Source organism: Centruroides vittatus, unplaced genomic scaffold, assembly GCF_030686945.1.
Source record: "Centruroides vittatus isolate TY-2023 unplaced genomic scaffold, ASM3068694v2 contig_911, whole genome shotgun sequence".
NCBI classification, from domain to species: domain Eukaryota; kingdom Metazoa; phylum Arthropoda; class Arachnida; order Scorpiones; family Buthidae; genus Centruroides; species Centruroides vittatus.
This window is the reverse complement of record NW_027122600.1, coordinates 652,996-675,613: the sequence shown is the minus strand read 5'-3', so window position 1 is coordinate 675,613 and position 22,618 is coordinate 652,996. Positions and strand designations below refer to the sequence as shown.

Genomic DNA, 22,618 nt, shown 5'->3' with positions numbered 1-22,618 from the left:
CGTTTTATGGAAAGACTTCCAGGCGGTTGCTAAGCTGTCGGAGTCTCTATGATTGATGCAGTGTTTGCTGAGGTGCGCCTTGTGTATCTCCATTTTTTCTATGTGTTTTACAGCTTGTGCTGATCTGGTAGGTTTAATGATCTCCGCCTTGTCCCAATAAACTGTCACGTCCTGCTCCTTGGCGAATGCCACCAGTACCGTACTATCAACATTTTTATTGACTGCGTATTTATGTTCCTCGATCCTTTTTTTCAAATTTCTCATGGTAGCCCCTACGTACACAAGGTCTGAGTTGAATCTATTATCTCTCAACGGTATCGAGTAAACTCCTGTGAGGGTGTCGTATCTATATCTTTCCTTGTCATTTCTCAAAAGTCTATAAACCGTGGGATTACGTCTATAAACTATGCGGATATTCCTTTTTCTGGCCACTTTCTTAGTGACTTGGTTTAAAAACGGTATGTAACTAAGGACAATCCTTTCTTTCTGCTCATTTTTCTTTATACGTCGGCTGTGTGGCTGGTAGGTCTTAATAAGGGTATCTATCGTTTGTCTTCTGTACCCATGTTGAATCGCTATTTCGCGTATGTAATCTAACTCTCTGTACGTATCATAAATGCTAGTACAGTGCGTGTGAGCTCTCTTTATCCATGATTTAAAAGCAGTTAATTTTAGGTGTTCCGGGTCTGGGGAATTCCTCAGACCCAGAACATCTTATTTTGTTTTTTACCGTTGGGTAATTTATACACGGGGGACTAGAATTATTTGGGTTGTTTAATTTTTCATGTTAGTGGTGATGTCATTATGAATGGAGTTACGTTTTTCACCGAAACATTCGATCTTTTTAAATTCGGATTTTTGTTCGTTCTTTGTAATCTGTAACTGATGATCTCTAAAAGTGATTGAAAACGTTTTTCCCACCTTTAATGTGTCCAGCATACTGTTAAATTTTCATAAATAGATTTAATTTTGGATTTAGTTCCAGTAAGCATTTCTTATTATATTATATATCCGAAGGATTAGGTTTCCCTTTACAATATAGTTGTATTGCCAAATCGCCCTTGTAGGGTACCATTTGCTCATCGACGCACAGCCGATTTTTCAATTCCAATACTAAGCATCTATTTATACAGTTAAAAATTGTAAAGATAAATTTTATAAAGTCAGACTAATTTTCTGGTCTTTGTAAATCATTTACATCAAAATTTGTTTTCAACTGAAAAAATCTCTTCTTACTCATGGCATTCACAAACAAATCAAAATGAAGAGCTGAATCCCAGTACATTCTTATCCTGGGATATTTGAGGCAGCCCATCATCATGTGAAGTCCTATAAAGGATCTAATTTCTCTAACATTTGTAGACTTGAATGATTTGTTCTGTTGAAGTAAATTTATATTAGTTTTTACAAGCATCTGTAACATACTTAGCTGAATATCTCCCCATAAAATATTTTTCAAACTGTAGATTCATTGAGTTACAATATTCACATTTGGTGGTATAAATGGTCTTCTTCTCCATTTGATTTTTTTTTTTTTTTCAGAAAAACCCAATCACATAGAATATTATCAGTACTGGTGTCTAGTAACTGTTGTGACAAAGCTAATGCATCCAGTTGATCAGCATCATCATTCTCTTGCACTTCTACTTCTTCCTGACATCTTCTAACTATATCAAAACCTAATATAGAACCCAAATGATATTTAATTGTCATTAATAAAAGTGGTGTACTTAGGTAAAAACTATTTAGTTATATCTACCTATTCTAATATGAGGTTGTTCAACAACACCAACATCACAATCAGTCTCATCACTATCCAAACATGAAAAATCAGAAACATTGCCTGATGAAAGCAGTTCTAAAATTTTATCATTATCCTTCCCAAAATGAAGATATTATAAATGTTAATAAATAAAAAAACAATAAAGATCTGTTCTCACACCTTTTGCTGATAGCAAATGAGGTATAAAGAATGATGTCTGTGAAAGTCATGTTCATATTTTTATTTGCAGCAGGTTATAAAAAAATATTAACATCTAAAATGAAAGACAATACTAACCAAACATACAGAAATAATCATCTACCTTTGACACACTTTCTTTTTAGCCATCTTGTCTACTTTACCTTAACAATGTATAATTATGTGGAAAATTTTTAAGCTATCTAGTGGTTAAATACAGAAACAAACAGTTCCAGAGGGCATCTACAATTCCACTTTGTTATTAGCTAATAAAAATCATACTCATTGAAACTGGTCACTTAAACTAAGATTTATTTTTAAATATTACTAACACAAGAGGTGGCAAAATCTCTTTTGTGAAAGTAATATCAGAAACACTATATTAAATGTAACAACTTCCCTTATTTAGAAGACTTCATATTTTATAGGAGAGGTGGAATCTTCTAAATACTGTAGCATCACTCCGTCATGCAAAGATGGTTACTATACAGTGACAGCAGGGATTGTACACAGACTGGAAACTAATTATATGAGTGAAATACATTTAGAAATGAGTCCATATTTTCAGCTTTGCAGCAAATGTTTATCTAGTGTAAACAGTAGATAAAATTAAACACATTTTACGTCAGATGTTTCTTATGCCACGAACTCTTCAAGGAAGCACTTCTTTACATTACTAAAAATCAATGAACAAATTTCTTATGCCACGAACTCTTCAAGGAAGCACTTCTTTACATTACTAAAAATCAATGAACAATGACTAAAACAACAGGCACAGTTCTGGTTCCTGCTGTAATGCTGAAAATATAGACTCATTCCTAAATGTATTTTGTTCAAATATAATTTGTTTCCAGTCTGCGTACGATCATGCTGCCACAGTTGGAACGGAAGCTTCTAACCAAACTAATTAGAGACAAAAGATGGTTACTACATAATATGACACAGAGCTGATCAACAAAAATTATGGCATTTCCTATAATCATGACAGTGAAATTCTGCTGTACTGACAATGTCAATTATAACTGAATGAAATATTTTAAATTAACTGATATAATCACAAAGATGATATCCTTTTATTGAAATGATTTTTCTTGTGTGTGTATTCAAGTGCTCCCCTACTTACAGACTTTCAGATTTGCAAACAATTTGACCATACATCTAAAATTTAAATTTTGCACAGTTGTGAAGTTCTCTTGTTGCTCATGGAGTAGCATTAAAGTTGGTTTTTGGCCAGTAATAAATAATTAACATGGGCTTATTTTTATCACATACCATCATTTTTCATTTTTGTACAAATTCTGAGATTCCATTGCCACTCGGGGTGGTGTTGGTAATATCAGAGTAATGGCATTTTTCACTATTGTTTTCAATTAGTGCTTCAAAAATGTGTCCAAAACATAATAGTAAATCTAGCAGTGGAGATAAATACAAAAATTGTTGTTTAATTACTGAGGAAACTAAACTGGACTTTATGAAACTAAGTGCATTTGAAATGGCTGCTATTAAGCAGTAGCAAGTGGGTAAATGTGCATAGTGCATTCTATTAAGTATATTGAAGGATCAAACACTAACAATAAGTGGTTATTCTGTGCACAAATTACTTTCTAGGTTAGTTTCTGACTCATGAACATTTCTATATAAAACCTTGGAAACCTAACCTGTTCATAAGTACAATCTAGTTATTTTACTGTATATGTGTAGTTTTACAATGTTTAAAATAGATGTTAAAAAACTATCTACTCAGTAGTATATTGAAAAGTAGCATCAAATTATTAATTACAGAGATTAAATGTTTAAATAACAATAATATTTTGTTTTAATTTACAGAAAGATACTTCCATCGAAGAAAGAACTCTCGCTCGTCTAATAAGTCATAAAAAAGTTCAAGAGAAAATTGCACAGTTTCGTAGTGAAAATCCCGAATTACAAACACTTTTGCCCTCAGTTTTAAAGAAATGGGAAAAAAGAAGTTTATTAAAAGTTAAAACAGTAAATGCCGGTAAGAATGATATAAGTAAAGTTAATCGTGAGTGTGATTCTGAAAATGATACCGATTTAGAAAATTCAGAAAACACAAATGAGAGAAATGAATTAGAAAAAGAAAAATTAAACAGTATGTCCGATTCAAAAAATAAGCGAAGTTTTCCAAAAAAAGAGAAATTAAAAAAAATTCCAAATGTATCTGTATCAGAGACTGACGAGGATCAGGTTGATGATACTATTGGTGAGACAATTAAAAATATTCCTGCAAAAAGATTGTGCAAAGAAATGAGAGAAATTCCCAACAAAGTTGAAGGAAGTATGCAAATTCTTCAGATAGATTTGGATAAATTGAATAAGGATGATGATATTTTCATTAATTCTGTAGTGCAAGACAACATTTCTAAACTTGGCTTAACCAAACAAAAGTTATCGGATTCTTTTTTCTCAAATGGAAACGACAGTGATGAAGATAATTCAGACAATAACAACGATGACAATAGTGAACATTCTGTTTCAGAAAATGAACATCCTATTCACTCAAAGATGAAAACTCAGTTTGTTAGCAGTTTATCAAACAATAGAAGAAAATTTCCTAGTAAAGTTAAACCAAAATCATTTTCTAAGCAACTTAACAACAAAAGGTAATTAATACTTTATTATAGTGTTATGAGTATTATCATTCATTTAAACTTATCTTTTTGAAATTCTTTTCTAAAAAAAAAGAACAACAAGAAAGTCAGAAAAAGGAAAAGAAAATTCAAGAGAGAATAATCTTTCTTCTTTTAAAAGCAACAAAAGAGGAGAAGATTTAAATCAAGGTAAATTGTGAATACATTTCAATTTATTTTTTTAATAATATAACACAAGAATAGCCATATTTTCCTCACATGCAGAGCAGCCATAGCTGCTCATTTTGACCATTCTCACTGAAAATAAAATATACAAGAATGAGATTCTTATTGAAACAAAATCAATCTAATATCTGTATTACATTCAATCTCATTTTCAATTTTCTTCCAAAGAAAAAAACACCACCATGCTAGTTTTAAATAAAAGAAAGTGACTTATATATATGTTACCAGGCCAAACTAGTTTGTCTTAGGCTGAACTGATTTAGAATTATTATTCAAGTATATTAATGGTTAAAATATAATTAAAAGGCAATCAATTAGATAGTCTATGTTTGAATAAATATTGTTTATTTAATTATAAAAAACGGGGTTAATGTTACCCTAGATATCGAAGGTGGCGGCTCGTCTCCGATTCCAGCAACCAGAAGACAGGGAACAGTGGGGATGCACATTCTAACCTAACCTAACCTAACCTATTCTAATAAATTACCGTAATTATTAGAATAGGTTAGGTTAGGTTAGAACATGCATCCCCACTGTTCCCTGTCGGAGACAATCGGAGACAAGCCGCCATTTTTGATACCTAGGGTAACATTAACCAAAAACGACATTGATTAGAAGTGACACAACACTTGTACAAAACTATAAAATAAAAATAAGCTAATCAGTACTTATCAGTTTGTATTTTTTTTTATTAAGCCATGCACTTTAAAAGTTATTTTTATTATTTTGTTTGAATTTTTGAAAATATTTTCAAAAGTTAATTACCTTTAAGAGTCAAACTAAAATTAAAAATGAACTTATTTGTGCTTCTTAGCATAATAAAAGATATAAAATATTTTATGTTTACTTTTACAGGGTGTACTGTGGTGGCATTTTGAATTACACAAAATCATTTTTTTTTACACTGGCACCTATTTATAGTACATAAATCAGTTTGGCTGGTAACATATATAATGATTTTATGATTTTAGAAACTGTTTTGCTGAATAAAAATTAAATATTCTACATTCTTTCATAGAAATAATTGTTCAAATTTTTGACATTGTGCTCAAACAATCGGTGATCTTACAAGAACATTTTCTATATGCTACAGATTGTTTCCCTCCATGTTTTCACTCTCTGCCATTAATTGCTAGAGTAAGGTAAGGCTTTTTCAAACTGTTATAGATTGGAATGCTGAAGAAAAAAACACTAAATATTAGGAACATGCTCTTCACTAGTGTAAAAAACATGGATTAATGTTACCTTAGGTTCCGAGATGGGGACGTAGGGATTTTTTCCCTACGTCGGCGACCGCGCTGGGGAAAATTTTTTTCCCTGCGATTCAAGATGGCCACGCGACCGGCCGCCATCTTGAAATGCTATGCAGAATCCGCGGATTTTAACCGAAATGAAAAAAAATTAAAAAAAAGGGAAAAAGTAATTTTTTACTCACTTTTCGATGGAGTTCGACTACTTCTTCCTTTGTTTCTTTCCTTTTCGATCCAATTTTTTGCCGGTTTCGCTAAACTCCGGATTTTTGTTCGGTGAAGTTCTTTTATTCGCTGTTGTTTTCGCTTCGGCCGCCCTTTTATTGGTCGGTTGGCGTTTTCCTTCTTTTGAATTAGTATTACTATGCTGCTTTTTGGTATCTTTCCCTTCTTCTTGTTTCTTGTTAGCTTTCTTTTTCGTAATCGTCGCAGGCGCTGCGGGAACGGTTTCGGGCTGGAACCAAATCGGCACTTTTCCCTGCCCGGACAAGTGTTGCTTAAGTGTTGGGCAAAAGTTGGAAATCTCTCGCCTGGTTTTCTGGAGGGCCAGGAATCACAATCAATGCAAACGGACTCAGTCGGCTGTATGCCTAATTTCACAGCAAATTTAAATGCGCTATCGACAAAGGGAGGTACACCTAACTCCAAACGGTCGTCTTCCATCGACTTGTAAAAATCACGGGAAGTGCATTTCGACCGAAATTCGTCGTTGCAAATCAAATCGACCGAACCGCTCATTTCCACACAATCGGTAATAACTAAACGAGGGGAGGTTGGAATGGTGGGAAAAAAAAACACAGCCTATCCTTAATTTCTAGTTACAGGTTCGTCTAACATTTAGCTAAAAATTGTAAAAATAAAAAAAAAAAGAATACTTACTAATGCAAGAAGAAATATTAACCACAATTATTATCCGATAAGAGTTAATTTGAAAACGAAAAATCGTCACGAAAAAAAACACGAGTCATAATCCAAATCGCAAAACACGGCAGCACATGTTTCCAACTGGTAGTCAATTTGCATAAAATTGCATTGAAACGAACAGAAATCACGTCACAGATCGAGCATTTGCATATTCGCGCGTAACACCACTATGAATTTCCTGCCGATATTACTCTCACACGACGTCACGAAAAGGCTCCCTCTACCGTCGCAAATTTACACACACCGTCGCCGTTTCGAGGTTACAGGATACTTGGCAACATGGAAGTCGGGGTCGAAACCGACCGGGGAAAAAAATTCTCGAGGGCGTCGACGTCACGAGTCTAGGGAAAAAATTTTTCCCCGTCGCGGACGCCGACGTAGGGAAAAAATCCCACCACCGCAATCTCGGAACCTAAGGTAACATTAACCAAAATATGTCAGCAGCAATTAATGCCAGCATAGAGTTAAGAAAAATAAGGTCAAATTGATGACTAATGGCCTATATTAGTGTTACTGTAGAATCTCTACATGCATATTTTTGTATACATATACAGTCTGTTTCAAAATTATAAACACACCCAACTTTTTTCAATAACAGTAATGTATTTATTATATTAGTAATGTTTCTATTGTTATGTTGTTTACAACATCAATTTAAATATTTTCTGAAATTTTTAGAGCTATCTGACAATTACAAAAAAATAATCAAAAATTGAAAATCCGTGATAGCGTGAGAAGCCGAGGGCCAAGGGTTAATCCCTACTGACCACTTACTTGGCAACAGTCTGCAAAGACTGCTCACGTTGTTGTTTCAGAGGACTTTTTATCAAGTGGTGAGGGACGTGAGCAAGTTGACAGGAGACAGGTTTAACAAAATAACAAAGCATTTATTGAATAACTAAATCTAGATTACAGGAGGCTATATAAGTTCTAACGTTAAATGCGGTTATGAACTATACTATTTATACAAAATTGGCGACAAATCTCGAAACTATGTCGCATACCTAATCTGCATATAAGAGAGAGAGAGTTTACAAAGTTTAGCCCCAAAATACCTCTAAGGACGAATATGGAGAGCAGTATGCGACAATTGGGCATGCATAGTAGTGGTAGGAGTCCTCGGTATCTTCCCCCTTTAGCTGGATCGGGTCTGTTGTATGGAAATCCAAGAGCCAAGATGGTACTATCACCAATTATAACTTCCTATGACAATCGCCCCGAGCTTCTGGTAGCTCTCACTTTTATCTTGTTGTCATGAGAAAGGGATCACATGATTGTCAAATGTTGATGCTGAGGAAGCATTCTTGACAACTAAGTGTCAACTTTCCCGGTGACCTCTGATCTGATTCTCAGTTTTTTCTATCTGGGATATTTACATTTTGAAAAAACCGATTAACATTAATTTTTAAGATCCCCTTAAAAATCTGTGGGCTCACAATAGTTTCAAAAGTATAAACACAGGTGCATAAAATTAGTATGATAATTTCTTTTATCAATTATTGGTTTAATTAGTTGTCACCAGAAGGTAGTATTATTCATTATTACAAATGTGGTGCCAATTTTAAATGGTTTTTTTTTTTTTGTAATTTAAAACAATGCCTCTTGGAAAAACACTAACAGAGTTGGAAATACATGAAATTTACCAACTAAAAAAGAGCTGGACAATCTCTAAGACAAATTTTGGCAGCTGTGAGACGTGTTAACTCTGTGAAATTATGGCAGAAATAAGTGATGTGGAAGGCCAAAACTCCTTATATCTAGAGATGAAAGAAAGATTTTTCAGCTACTGACAGTCAACAAGTTGTCTGTCAGAAAAGCAGCAACTGTATGGTGATGTATGCATAATCATAAAAATGCCAAATTTACAAAAATGGCTGCTAAACCGAAATTAACACAATTGCACAAAACAACTAGATTAAAGTGGGCCAAAGACAAGAGGTGTGGAAACATGTCTTTTCAGATGAAAAAAAATGGAATTTGGATGGACCTGACAGTTATACACACTACTGGCATGATTTAAGCAAAAACAAGGACCTGACAGTTATACACACTACTGGCATGATTTAAGCAAAAACAAAGAAGTCAGAATGAGCAGACAGCAAGGTGGGGGCTCTGTGTGGACAGGATTTGGATGGAGAGGGTAAAACAGACATTGTATTTATAGAAGGTAGAGTGAATTCAGAAAAGTATTAAGAACTGTTGTATCAAAATTCAATAACTTTTGGATCACTTATTAGGTGAGAAAACTGGCAATTCCAACAGGATAATGGTGTCATTCATGCATTAAAGTCAACTAAAAATTCGTTTGCTGAAAAAAAATTAATGTAATTGATTGGCCATCACAGAGCCCTGATATGAACCCGATTCATAATGCCCCAAACATTCTCTATCATCTTGTTTATGGCCAAAACAGACAATACAATACTGTAAATGAACTGAAATTAGCTATCATGGATTGTTGGGAAAACATTAAACAAGAACAACTTCAAAAACTAGTAAAATGTATGCCTGATAGAGTATTTGAATTAATAGAGAGGTTGCGGCCGAAGTTTTCATCTCTAAAATGTGAACATTGAATGTTGACTGTCGCCATCTTGTAAGCCTAGAAGTTTGACAATGGCATTTGTAACGTCAAGCATGATTCCAATGACGTCCCAAATGCCATTGTCAAACTTCTAGGCTTACAAGAAGGCAGTGCTCGACGTTCACGTTTTCGAGATGAAAACTTCAGCTGCAGTCTCAATATTTTGTAGGTCCATCATTTTTTTATGCACTTGTGTTTATACTTTTGAAACAATCAAAAATTGAAAATCTGTGATAATTATTTTTGTAATTTTCTGAAATTTTTAGAGCTATCTGAGAATGTTTAAATTGATGTTGTAAACAACATACTAATACAATAAATACATTACTATTGTTAATGTTTTTGTTATTGAAAAAAGTTGGGTGTGTTTATAATTTTGAAATGGACTATATATGTATGAATGAAGAAAAGAATCAATAAATTTCAAACTGGTATTACAAAAATTACGGACAGCATCTAACACTAGATTAGATGCACCAAAGCAGTCAATTTGACTATGTGATTTATGCATTCAGCTTATTGTAAAATTCAGCACCACTGCTTTTGCTGCAATTGCCTCAACACACACAAGTTCCAGACTGCACTGCAGTTCCGGAATAGTTTGCGAATTATTTAACTTGAAACATTTTAAAAGTAATGCCTTGTTTGGGAGATAAAATTAATAAATTAAATTCACTGCATGCAGCTTTTCCCCACAATATACAGACATATTTGACAAAAAGTATTTTAAAAGAAAAATTAGTACAAACAGAATATCGATTCATGGTGATGAAAACCTTATATGATGTGACAATTAACTTTTAAGCATTTCACACAATTCCTCTGTGGAGGTAACCATTTTTCTTGCAGTGAGAAATGCAACTGAAAAGAGTGCTGCATATTTAACCTTGAATCAGTGAGACCACTGTGCAGTGCTTAGTTCAACAACAACCTGATTGGTAAAACTAGACAATCATTTTGTCAGAGATGACACAGAATTGTAGTTGACTCATTTAGGGATTTCTGCTTTACCAAAGCAGCTTTATCATTTAAAAACACATTCATTATGATATGTGGTACTGCATTAATTTAATAGTATATACAGTGCTTTGTATAATTTATCTTTATTGTTTCCTTTTTATATGAAATTGTTTGTTATAATGTTTACAATTATTTAAAATCTTTGCTTTTTTTTGTAATTTCAGAATCCAACCTTCATCCATCATGGGAAGCAAAGAAAAAACAAAAGACCAAAATTCTGCCTTTTCAGGGTAAAAAGATTAAATTTGATGTGGACGATTAATTTATTTTTCTGATATAACTCATTTTATGTACATTTTAAAATAATAAACATTTATTTGACAACAAATTTAATCTTAATTGTAATATTGTGAGGTTGTACCAAAGTATTAAATTCCCCTGATAAACTGCTCAATGACATATATAACCATTTGGTTTTCTTTTATGTTCATATTGTGGAAAGATTTAATTAATTCTAAAGTTATCTGGTTTTATAAGAAAAATGTTACTGTTAAATGAAAATTTATCTAAGACATAAAATAATACTTACATTTTAACATTTCTCTTCAATATCCAGTTGCTGAACTTGAACCAAAATTAAAACATAAGATACAAGAGTTGTGAAAACCTGCAAAAATTCAGAAATAACTTATGATTTTAAAAAGTTACAGTAGTGAATATTGTAAATAATTAATATGTTTGAGAAATTATTTAATTGTCATGGATCAGATGGATAGATAAATTATATTCGATGAGCAATTATTGTGATGTTGTCACAATGCTCTCAGTTTTAGTAGTGTCTTGCCCCTGTATACCATACTTTTTCCTGTTAATGACAGAGTCATCTCGGTTATTTATCTAACTTCATTTGGGAGAAAATTTTTGAATTGAAATAACGTGACTTCTGATCCAAACCATAAGTTTGTATGTAGTTAATCGAAGCCTCCTGCTCCTAAGCTTTCTATTTCTGATCTCGACTTTCATCTATCTAACTCCATTCTCGAGATTAAGGAAGAACAGAAGGACAGAAGGCCGCCAATGGGAATTTATAGGTTACAATTTTTGCTCACTGGGCTTCAATTTTCAAAGTGAATTAATAGCAAACAAAAAAGGAATTGTGTGTGCAAACTGCTTAACAATTGGTGTGAAATTAGCAAACATAAAAAATTATCACATACAACAAGCCATTATTGTGACATTGTTACAATGCCAGGCTGCAATTTTTAATCATATATTTTAAATGAAATAAATTAAAAATATGCTTTCTACCTCAAATTAGTAGTGGCTTGCCCCTGTACACCATACTTTTCCTGTAACAATAGAGTTGTGCCGGTCATCTATCTAACGCCTTTCGGGGGAAAATTTTTTATTGAAATAATGTGACTTTTATGGTTTGCATTGGAAGTTCGTATCATTAATTGTTCTCCTATCCCTAAAGTTTCCATATCTGGTCTCGGCTTTCATCTTACTCTGTTCTCCAGATTAAGGAAGACAGACGACAGCGGGAATTTATAGGTCTACAATTTTTTCAAATTGCAGCCCAATTAAAAGTAATTTCACTTAGACAAACATCCTGCTAAAAGATTAAAAATTTCTCACATCCAAAATAATTTTACTAATATTTATTCTTAAAAACTTTGAAATTTTTCAAGACTCAATGACATGTTTAGTTGTTTGTTCATTTTATCAATATTTTAACTTTAAAATAAACTAATGTCAATAAAAAAAAAATTAAAATTTTTCAAAAGAACAAATTATTTGTTACATTGAGATAAAAAAAATTTTATTGTGAAAACTAAAGTCTAATAATAAAAAGAAATCTTGACTTAAAGAAATAAAAAGAAATTTTTGAAATAATCAATTTCAGATATACAGATATATATTTCGGTCTTCCGAAATGAATGCTATCATTCTAAATTACTGTAATCATATCAATTATTACCTGAGAATGTACTGTACACCAACTGATAGTGTAACTGTCAAGTTTCATCTCCCATCTGCATTCAAATGTCTTGTCTACAGCCTCTAGAAAGTCTCATAAACAAAAACAGACTCCACAACAGAGAATGCATTTTGTGACGATCTGAATTATTGGCCTTCAACTTATTTGGTATTATATCATGACATCATAGTTTGTCGCCTTTTTGTCAACTACCTATCGACTAACTGTCAACTTTTGCGCCTGAGAGGGAAACATCTATTCAGTTCTCAGACACTAAAGGAACACTTTCCCACCACCTCTTAACCTAATGTTCAGTACCTCAGCAAAACTTTACACAAAATTCATCAGTTGTCGCACGGATCTAGCCTTGTCAAGAGTTTCTCCGCTCAGTGTGCCTCAATTCCCATTAGTACAAAACTCATCGCCATTAGATTAACCTCGTCTATAAGACTAAACTCCTCGCCTCGTCTATCGGATTAACCGTCAGGAAACGATCAATATCAGGTATCTATCGCCACGCGAACCTATGTACACTCTCTCTCTCGAAATATTGTGATATTAGGCCTTCCCTCTTTCCTTTGTCAATGTAGATCCATCACGTTCTGTGTCAATAAACGTCTTTAGCAAATGAAGTCTCTGCAAAAGTCACTTCCGTCGTGTTGTCTCTCCCTCCATCTCGAATCCGATCGCTCCGTAATGCGACCGCTCACGTGACCGGTCTTTAAACCGCCACGGCTTCCATGTTCGTTACGACATGGTGGTGTCAGTCCTGACAGAGTATCAAAGAGGTGCCGACCCCCCAGTCACAATTTTGTTTTGCAAAGTCGAAAACGTATCCGAGAAAGTCGAAATAATTCATCATCCTGCAATACAAATAATCTACGGAAGCTGTAGAATTGTGGTTGTCGTGGGAGGAGTGACAGCAGATATGCCATATCAAGCATAGGAAGAATCTGATTATTGATAGGATGTGCACACATTGAGAAACTATAGTGTGTGACACAAAAACATTGGAGAAGTTGGACAGTTTTTCAGTGTTTTATTGTATATTATAATAATATTCTCAGATAATAATTTTACATATTTTTGGAAGACCCTGTATTTAGTTTATTTGATTCCTTAGAATTCAGATTAAGTTTTGAAAATTTTTATGATATAAATTAATTTTTTGTTTTTGTTTGCTGCGAAACATCACACACTGAATATACTAAATTTGGAGTGCTATTTTGTATTTACTTCAATATTTCTATCAAATATATAAAGAATATAGATCCAAAACAAAAGATTAAATCTATTTAAATGCAACAAAATTTTCATTTACCTTTAGAATACCATTTCTGGTCAGAATAAAGAAATCCATGCAAGATATTCCAACTTTATTAACCATTAGACCCTTCATGACAGTATGCATCTGCAAATTTTGATATTTAAATACATTTTAACTTAAAAAAAATCTCTTACATTTATTGTTAAATTTAATTTATAGATTTAATTATTTGGCCTATGTAATGTAATCATGATTAACATCAAGGTTTTCTCCATCCTTCATCCATTGGGATTTGAATCCTCATTGCAGTGGCATCTTATAAATTTGATTAATAAAAACTAGCATTTGAAAAATACTTTTTAAAAATAATTTATGTATATAATTAAGATAGGATCCTTATTTAATCTAATTTTTCTACATTTAAGTTGAAAAATATAATTAATTTTTTATGATGCCAATCATACCAAATTAAACTTCCATAACTACTATAATATGTGCTTTGAAGCTGTATATGTACTTTTATTATGTACTTTTATATGTACTTTTATTATTTAAGTATAACCAGGAATTTAAATTTACAGAATGATAAAAATCAGCAGATTCTTTAGTTTAAGTGTGTTAAAATCTGAAGAATAATCTTTCAATCTAAGCAAAATTTGTAATGTATGCCCAGCACTTACCTTTATCTGTTCTTTCGAAGAAATTTTACCATATATGATAAGTCTGTAAATTGAAGATTGGGGCTTATAAGCCTGAAAAGTAAAAAAGAAAATTGTATATTTTACTTGAAAAATGTTAAATATTTATGATTTTAAATGTTTCTAAATTCTAACCGCTTGCGCTACGTCGGCGGCTGTCAAAGAGCTACAGCTTATAACTGCAGTGAAAAAGATAATTAAACAGAGCAATATAATTCTCAGCCCATGTAAGCCTTTCAGAAACAAATAAAGATAATAAATTAAACAAGAAATTAACAAGAAAGTAATGTACATGACGAATACAAAGCGACTGAATATTTTATTAACGAGCTGAACCATTTGACAGAGACACTGATATTGACGAATGTTATCTTGTAATAACAAAATACAAACAGAACGTCCGGATTTCCTTAACCGTTCGATATTTTCGGAAACTGCCAAGAAACCTTCCACCAAACCCCTACACAGAAGAGTAAAATATGCAACCGAGTAACCACAAATTCCTAATGAAAACAAACTTAGGATGGTGATAAGAAACACAGCAAGGATGTCGGCATCGTTAAACATGGCACGTTTAATCCTGTAATACGTGTTCAAAAATGGTAACAAGCATACCAAAATTGCATACATATAACCCATACACAGCAAAATGTTACATTGATGTTGATATATTTTAATTCTGATAGCTTCTTCGACGACTTTTAGCTCTCTCGAGTGCCAAATTTGATTGAATTTTTCCATAGACTTACCATTGCAAGGCCAATAAGTCAATACCCACGAACAAAAGAAATACAGAACAGATAATATGATGCGGCATACTACAATATATCCTCTCCATACTCGACTCCAATCTCCGATTAAGAAAATGGTCCATATGCCAAAAATTAGGTCTATGATGGATAAGAAGAAGAAAATCCAAAATATAAGAATTAAACTCTTACGATAATATACAATAAATGATTTTCGAGTTTTATATGAATGGTAATAAATTCCAAATATTTCTAGTGTAGAAATAGTCGGTTGCAATATATTATCCATTGAAGATCCTCATTTGAAATCATTTGTGCATGCGAAAATTACTCCAACATCGTTATTGATGATATGATTTGATTGTTTAAGTTTAATAAGTGCATTTGCTTCGTTAATAATATAAAAAAATCGATACGTTTCCATGGAAATGTAATTTTCTACATCGTGCTTAATTTTATTTGAAATTCTTTCTATGGTCTCTCTAAATTTTTAATGCATGAAACATCAATCAGAAATTATTATTTGATTTAATTTAAGAATAATCGTAACGTTCTTAATAAGGTCCCGATGAATTCGAGAATCATTAAAAGTTTTCTTATAATTTAAGAATGGTCATGGATCAAATTAGATTGTCATATACAAGCATTCTTCCAGGCATGTGCAAAGGAAGACCTTTGACCCCTCGGTTTTTAGTAGTAGTTTATATTAAACACACTTTAATCGCGATCTAAGAGAGTAATCGGTGATACTGAATCTTTGCCCTTCTAAAACATTCTGGCGGCCCCGGTCGTGTAGTGTGTATGTATGAAATGATCGATATGTATTTACGATCAATCATTAAAAGGAGCAGCGCATTCGATCGATCTGAATATATCTTATGTAAACTATACAAGCAATAATTAGCGAAACATATTTTATAAAATCAAAATGGAATGAAATGTAATCAAAGAAGAAAATTATATAAATATTGGTTAAAAGCGGGCATCATTCAACAATGTTTTCACTTATATCACATTACATTAATATTAGCGAAGTTGAAGCCGAAGTTTTAAACGCGAAAACGTGTACGTCGGACGTTCGGCGCCGCTTTCCTGTAAGCCGAGAAGTTTGACAATGGCGTTTGGAATGTCGAGTACGATTCCACTGACTTTCCAAACGCCATTGTCAAACTTCTAGGCTTACAGGAAAGCGGCGCCGAACGTCCGACGTACACGTTTTCGCGTTTAAAACTTCGGCTTCAACCTCGCTAATTAATTAATGCCAGGCACTCGCACGTAGTAGGTCATATGGTGCCTGGCTTTTTCCATTATGAGTCAGGCCCGAAATGGGAAGATACCAGATGGCGAGAGTTATGGCGTCAGACTAGCGCTCTGAAGGATATGGGATCAAACCCCCCAGGACAGTGTCTTACAAGTTAGATGTATCGGATCCCGTCCATCGCACCCATTGCAGGCCTGTTAGAACCCACGATGGGTATGGAATAAAGGCCTAAGTGTGCACAGGGCAGAAAGAGCCAAAAATTAAAAAGACCCGCAATGGGATATGATACTTCGATCAGTACTAACCACGATAACACACCAATAAACTCAATTCTATTTTAATCGTTATATTTTTGCTTTAATAATTTTTAGATTGTCTTCAAATTTATTGATTCATAATTGGATGATAGTCTTTAATGAATTTAAAATAAAGCAATAATTTCAGTAGTGGATCCAGAAATCTGTAGAGGGTCGAAGAAAGGAAACAATGTACCTTACAAAATTTTATGCTACCTGAAGTACCCGGTTTTACTCATAAAAATCCTCAGCTGCGCACCCTCCTTAAATCCGCATTTCAATTGACCGTGAGGATAATTGAAACCGGCGGATTTTACCGATAGGGCAATAATCGAATTTCGGAAGTTCTTAAATACATTTTGGGATAACAATAAAACTAAATGAAACAATTAGTTAAATTTTAATTTTTAAGTTGGGATATTTGACAAAACCAACATTACCATAGAAAATTTCAGTAAGAAATTTTAAAGTAACTTCGTCTTTGTTCTCTTTTTAATATTTTTAATTTTACTCTCTCTGATTTATAATTTTAAGGGCAAAACAATCAACCTTCAAACATTTATATCCTGGATCACACCTGCTATGACGATTCAAATGTACTCTCTTCCACAAATGGTGGATTTAGCTTTGAGCCCGCCGATAATCGGAGTGGTCAATTTTGGAATATTAAGAACCATATTGCATATATTGATTAAAGAAATGGGCCTCGAAAATATTCGCTCAAAGCTTAACGTTAAAGATATGAAACCTCAAAAAATAGAAATGCCCGTGTCTCCTCGACAACCATCATCCATTGCACAGTCGGTGGAAGATGAGTTAAGAAAAATAGAATTGGATGATGAAGTTCCTAATGCAGAAAATATTTCAGGCAGTAGCCCATCAATTCGGGAAGAATTCGAAGCAGAGGAAGTTTATTCGAAATTATCAGAAGACCATAATTCAAGCTTCGAGGAGGAGGAGGAGATATTCGATGAGGTTGTAAACGATATCGGAGAGGAAGAAGATGAATTACTAATTTCTAAAGAAAATTCCATGAGAAGTGTAGCTTCTAATGAATCGTCTTTTAAAGGACCATCAGCATTTCAAGAAGACATGACAGAGTTTTGGAAAATGACAGTTATCAACAGCAGAGTAACTGCTCTAGAAGGAGGATTAGAAAAGGTTTTAATCACAATTATTGTTAAATATAATTGGATGAAATTGGATTAATATATTTAATATTTCTTTAAATAGATTGTTGATATTATCGACGAACAAGCCAGAGACCTCGAACATTTCAGAAGAGACACAGAGAGAAGAAGAGCAAAAGATGTAATTATTATTACGTTAAGCTATCATAATTAAGCAGTGGCGAAAGGGTTTAAGAGGCTTTTGAGGCTAAGTCCATCCTTCTTAAGTGTTAAAGTTAATCATGAAATTGAAAGTTTCTGAAGTTCCAACCGGATTCTGATCCATCTTCCAGATAGGCCCGATTATTATTGCCTCGGGTCATCCAACTCTTGATTTCCAAAGCTTACCGCAACATTGGGGTACGCAAAGTTATATATCTACGATTGTATTTAACTTTAAACCAGAGCTGTGAATTTCCGTTATCCAAAATGGATTGGATTGATGAAATAAAGCAAAGCAACAATCGGGCAATTTGCCAAAGGGGACACCTTTCCAGAGGACTTTCTACGGAAAACTGGCCCTTATTAGGTGTTAGATACGTGAAGAAAACTTCACGTGGCCAGCTGTTGGCCAGACTCGAACCTTCGACCAATTACCAGTATTCAATGCTTTTAACCTCTCGGCCACTGGTGGGTCTTATCGAAAATGTCAAACCAATGGAAAAAAATTCAGTCACATTGTGTCAACTAGTGTCTTTTCGTTTTTTCCCCAGTGGCGTAGCGAGGGGGTGTATAATGCACCGGGCGCCACTCGCAAAGGGACGCCCAAATGGTCTCCAAGACAAACTGTGTGTGTTTCTGGAGGGGGAGAGGGGCGCCAATAAAGTGTCGGGCGCCAGTTATGTTCGCTATGCCACTGTTTTTCCCTTTATTTATTTATTTAGTTATTAAAACAGTTTATTTTTATTTTAAATAGAGTTGTTACATGAAAGATCTACAGATAAATCTAGAAGAACTTAAGGAGAAAACGGTAAGATTTTTTGTTTTATATATATATATATATAATATATATATATATACACACCTTTTTATGTTTACAATATGTTTATGAAATTTATATCATATGAATGTATTTTACATTGGGTGCATCTAGGTGCTAAGCAAGCAGATAAACAGTTAAGCAAGCAAACTGTTTATCTGCTTGTACCTAGATGCACCCAATGTCATATATAAAAACTTTACAATTCTATAGAAAAGTCTGAAGATAATTTCTGTATATGTCGAAAAAAGTATAACACTTTTCAATAAGATTTAACTAATTTCTAGAATAATATCATACACAAGGTAGAGGCCTGTGTTTCCGAAGACGTTTTACAAAGGATTATGAAGGATCACGAGAAATACACCACAGTTACGAACATTCGATTAGAAGAATTCGAGGAGCAATTATTACAATTTAGTGAGAAGGTAACTTATTAATTTTTAGGCAAATTAAATGAAATCAAATTGTAATTTTAATTAAATTCGTCGGAGTGTTCTTTACATATGAGCAATCGATTTCATTATATTTGAAAACAATTGACTGTAAACAAATTTTTGCCACAGGTCGAAGGCGATTTTAAAATGCTCGAGATCGTAGATGATATTAATGACATCAGAGAGATTTTAAAGGTTTGAAATATTTAATTTATTAAGGATTTTATCAGTAAGATCTGGGTGCCTGGTTTCCAATTCCGTGAGCGGCAACGCGAACGTTTTGAAAATATCACGTGGTATTAACTCGTTGAGTGGGACAATTCTCTGAACCAGTTCGCGTCACGTGACACTTTAGTAGAAAAATATTTCAAAACTAAAATTGGCCATACACGTGTCGTTTTGACTTTTTTAATACTTTATTTACCTGTCTTGGTGAAAAACTATTTACAGGATTTTTCTATTTCAGAATTCCTTTGATGATTTATTTATCATGAGCAGTGTTTCACAGTAATCATCACAGGCATTCTGGGGATGGGGAAAAATTTGGAAACAAATAATTACATCAGTAAATTTTTTATTTAATTATTAAAAATTTTGGAGAATTTTCAGGTTTTTCACAAGTAGATTATAGAATACAGTATTGCATCAATACAAAGAGATACTCTCTCGACTATCGGACGCTTTATCTAAGATTACATGTCTCCAGTAGTGCGTTACCCTACGGGCAAAAAGGGCAGTTACGTGGGCCTTCATTGATACGGAATTTCAAACCAATCTTTTATAAGAAAATATTTCTTCTGAATAAAAATGTCTGAAGTCAACACTATACATGAAGCCTACTAATTCAAATTCGCCTGGGCCCCATGAAGCTATAATGCAGCACTGCATATGTCGACGAGTTCTATGAGTATAATTTGTGGAATTTTTTACACTATCCCAGGGGAGGGCAAGTGCTCCATTTGCCCCCTCTGAGGACATCCGGGATAATGATCTTTTCTTCAATTTACATATTAACATTTCTGTATTGTTCGACATTTTGCACAAAATGGACTTTAAATTTGTGCTCGTATGGCCACCTCCACTCTTTTCAATTGTATGCAACAACGTTATAGCTTGAGTACGTCTTAAGCTACCGATCTTGATCTTTGAAGTACAGTAAGATCCCGCTTAACGCAGTCATTTTACATAGAGTAAATAGGGAAAGGGGAGCACGCAACCAAAAATAAACAAATTTTACTTTAATTTTAAGTTATTTTTATATTAATTTGTATAATAATAAATGTTAAATAACACAAACACATGCACACAGAAATATAAAGTTTATTTTTTGTGACGAAGGTCCTGACTTTTCTAAAATTCTTGTTTTTTGCAATAAAGTCGTGAAGTTTCATTTGTCGCTTTTTTCTTTCCTTAAGCAGAAGATCGCATCCAAAACGCCTCGTCTTGCTTTTGCACTCCTTTCAAAATCTGGATCATTCGCTACAATTTGATCAACGATTTTGGTTATCGTTACCAAACTTTTACTAAGGAAATCTGTAGAGAAATTCTTTGGGTTCTTCATTTTCAGAATCTGTTATCCAGTTCTACATGAATTCCTTGTTCTGCCAGTTCTTGAAGGTCGTCGTTGGTAAGACTCACCAGAAAGCTGCGGTAACTCCTCAATTTCCTGCTCGTCTACATCTCCTAATCCTGCTGTATCGATTATGTTGACTTTAGTCAACCTAACGATACAGCGATAGGCTCTTCTCGTGGAGAATTCTTGGATACCTTCAGCCATAACTTCTTCCACACTTCGTTTGTACATTTATCAGTTAATTCTAGTCAAGCGAAGCCGATATTGTCTATGGCATCCGTGATGTTATATTTTTTCCAAAATTGCACCGAACAAACATAGATTTAAAGAAAGTACATCTTTTTGCCACCTTTTGCTGATTGGTTCGTGTTCGTAAATAATCGTATGATATACAAATCAATGAAATGCCACGATAATTTAAATCGTGGCATTTCGGTAAATTTTGAGCTTTTTTTAAGGCTTCGAGCAGACCGCGTTATATCGAATCAGCGTTATGCAAGGCAGCGTTAAGCGGGGTCTTACTGTACATTGCATCAAGCTTGTTGCAATGTCCTTCAAAGGTTAACGGAGCAGCTATTTTCTATTTACTCAGTGCTGCAATCATACTAATATGATTAAAACCTTTGTTTCTCGATTAGACAACGCGTGGCTAAATAAAAATTGAGTGCGATCGCGACGTCACCATCGTTCTTTCTCCTTTCGATAACGGAAAAAGTAGATTCCGTTTTCTGTTCCCTTGACAGCTTTTCTGCGTTATTTTTCCGCAAGTTGAAACTTTTGAAAAATTGAATTCATTTCGAGAAAAAATAAGGAATTTTTAAGCGCTTTTAAACGCTATGGAATACGAATTAAGAAGTTATTAAGGTTCTTTAAAAAGATTTTTAAAATTATTTAAATGAAACTTTGTAAATTGTATTGTTTGATTTTTGTATATTGTGATTTGATTGATCGATCGATCGTTTTAAACAATTTTTCTCACTCGAGTAGAGCATTATCCTATGGGCAAAAAGAGTAAATATCTGTGGCTCCCACCAGTTGAGGGCCCCAAACCAATATTTTATAATAAAATATTTTTCCCAAAAAAATCCCTTGAAGTCTAAATGTCTTAAGTCAACACTGTACAGTACATGGGGCTCCTAATTTCAAATTTGCCTGGACCCATGACGCTATAATGCACCACTGTCTCATTGATAGAACATATTCAGGGGCGGATTTCAGGGTGTAGCCGCACACACATTCTTGGTTTATCCCCGAGTAAAGCCTAGTATCTCAGGCAGTAAAAAATTTTGTATAGCACATTGTTTCCTTTTGGCACCCCTTCTAAATAAGTCTGGATCCACTATTGAAAATATATTACATGCACAATTTTCAAACTTAATTCCCTGCAACTTCTTCCAATAAAACATTAATTATGTCTTTTTGAGTCAAAGATAATCTAAGACTTTGACTAACTATTTTTAAAGAAATGAAGTATCAATAAATATAAGGTGTACTGTAAATAGAATAAACTAAGAAAAGCTGGTTGAACATGATTATAAACTGAACTGATAACCAACCAAAACAGAGTAAGATATTAAAATTCATACAGTAAAAAATAAACAAAAATTGTATGACGTTATATGCTGGATGAATTCTTTGGGCATGCATGCCATAGATTCATCATCCTTACTCTTTGATGCAATAAATAGGGTTC

At 33.5% G+C, this 22,618-nt stretch overlaps 3 protein-coding genes across 7 annotated transcripts in view; 2 read left to right on the top strand and 1 right to left on the bottom strand.

The window, feature by feature from the left end:
- The window catches only part of LOC136984244 (serum response factor-binding protein 1-like), a 28,484-nt gene extending 17,581 nt beyond the window's left edge, over positions 1 to 10,903 (top strand). The window contains exons 5-7 of the mRNA XM_067281151.1: positions 3,788 to 4,584; positions 4,667 to 4,761; positions 10,740 to 10,903. Coding sequence (XP_067137252.1) covers positions 3,788 to 4,584; positions 4,667 to 4,761; positions 10,740 to 10,837 — 990 coding nt within the window. The 3' untranslated portion in view covers positions 10,838 to 10,903. The remainder of the gene's footprint in view (positions 1 to 3,787; positions 4,585 to 4,666; positions 4,762 to 10,739) is intronic.
- Positions 1,484 to 15,025, bottom strand: LOC136984245 (uncharacterized). 2 transcript variants are annotated; one of them, XM_067281153.1, is made up of 5 exons: positions 14,597 to 15,025; positions 14,444 to 14,515; positions 13,818 to 13,907; positions 11,105 to 11,182; positions 1,484 to 1,843 (listed from the first exon to the last, which is right to left on the bottom strand). In XM_067281153.1, exons 1-4 carry the CDS (start codon positions 14,798 to 14,800, stop codon positions 11,108 to 11,110), a joined length of 441 nt encoding a protein of 146 aa, XP_067137254.1. In that variant the 5' UTR covers positions 14,801 to 15,025; the 3' UTR covers positions 1,484 to 1,843; positions 11,105 to 11,107. The 2 variants fall into 2 exon arrangements, with proteins under 2 accessions (XP_067137254.1, XP_067137253.1); XM_067281152.1 differs by having other exon boundaries at positions 1,484 to 1,812.
- A 2,205-nt stretch (positions 15,026 to 17,230) lies between these two features.
- The window catches only part of LOC136984282 (uncharacterized protein MCAP_0864-like), a 31,239-nt gene continuing 25,851 nt past the window's right edge, over positions 17,231 to 22,618 (top strand). For all 4 annotated transcript variants that reach the window (XM_067281202.1, XM_067281204.1, XM_067281203.1 and 1 more), the window contains exons 1-5: positions 17,231 to 17,928; positions 18,001 to 18,078; positions 18,853 to 18,906; positions 19,203 to 19,343; positions 19,482 to 19,547. In XM_067281202.1, the coding sequence (XP_067137303.1) occupies positions 17,350 to 17,928; positions 18,001 to 18,078; positions 18,853 to 18,906; positions 19,203 to 19,343; positions 19,482 to 19,547 (918 nt within the window). In that variant the 5' untranslated portion in view covers positions 17,231 to 17,349. The remainder of the gene's footprint in view (positions 17,929 to 18,000; positions 18,079 to 18,852; positions 18,907 to 19,202; positions 19,344 to 19,481; positions 19,548 to 22,618) is intronic.

Excerpts from the sequence above, each read along its gene's own strand:
- LOC136984245 (XM_067281153.1), bottom strand. The coding sequence starts at position 14,800 with ATGGTTCAGCTCGTTAATAAAATATTCAGTCGCTTTGTATTCGTCATG. Across the intron at positions 13,908-14,443 it reads CTTCGAAAGAACAGATAAAG|ATGCATACTGTCATGAAGGG; the intron begins GTAAGTGCTGGG and ends CAAAATTTGCAG. Across the intron at positions 11,183-13,817 it reads CCAGAAATGGTATTCTAAAG|GTTTTCACAACTCTTGTATC; the intron begins GTAAATGAAAAT and ends GAATTTTTGCAG.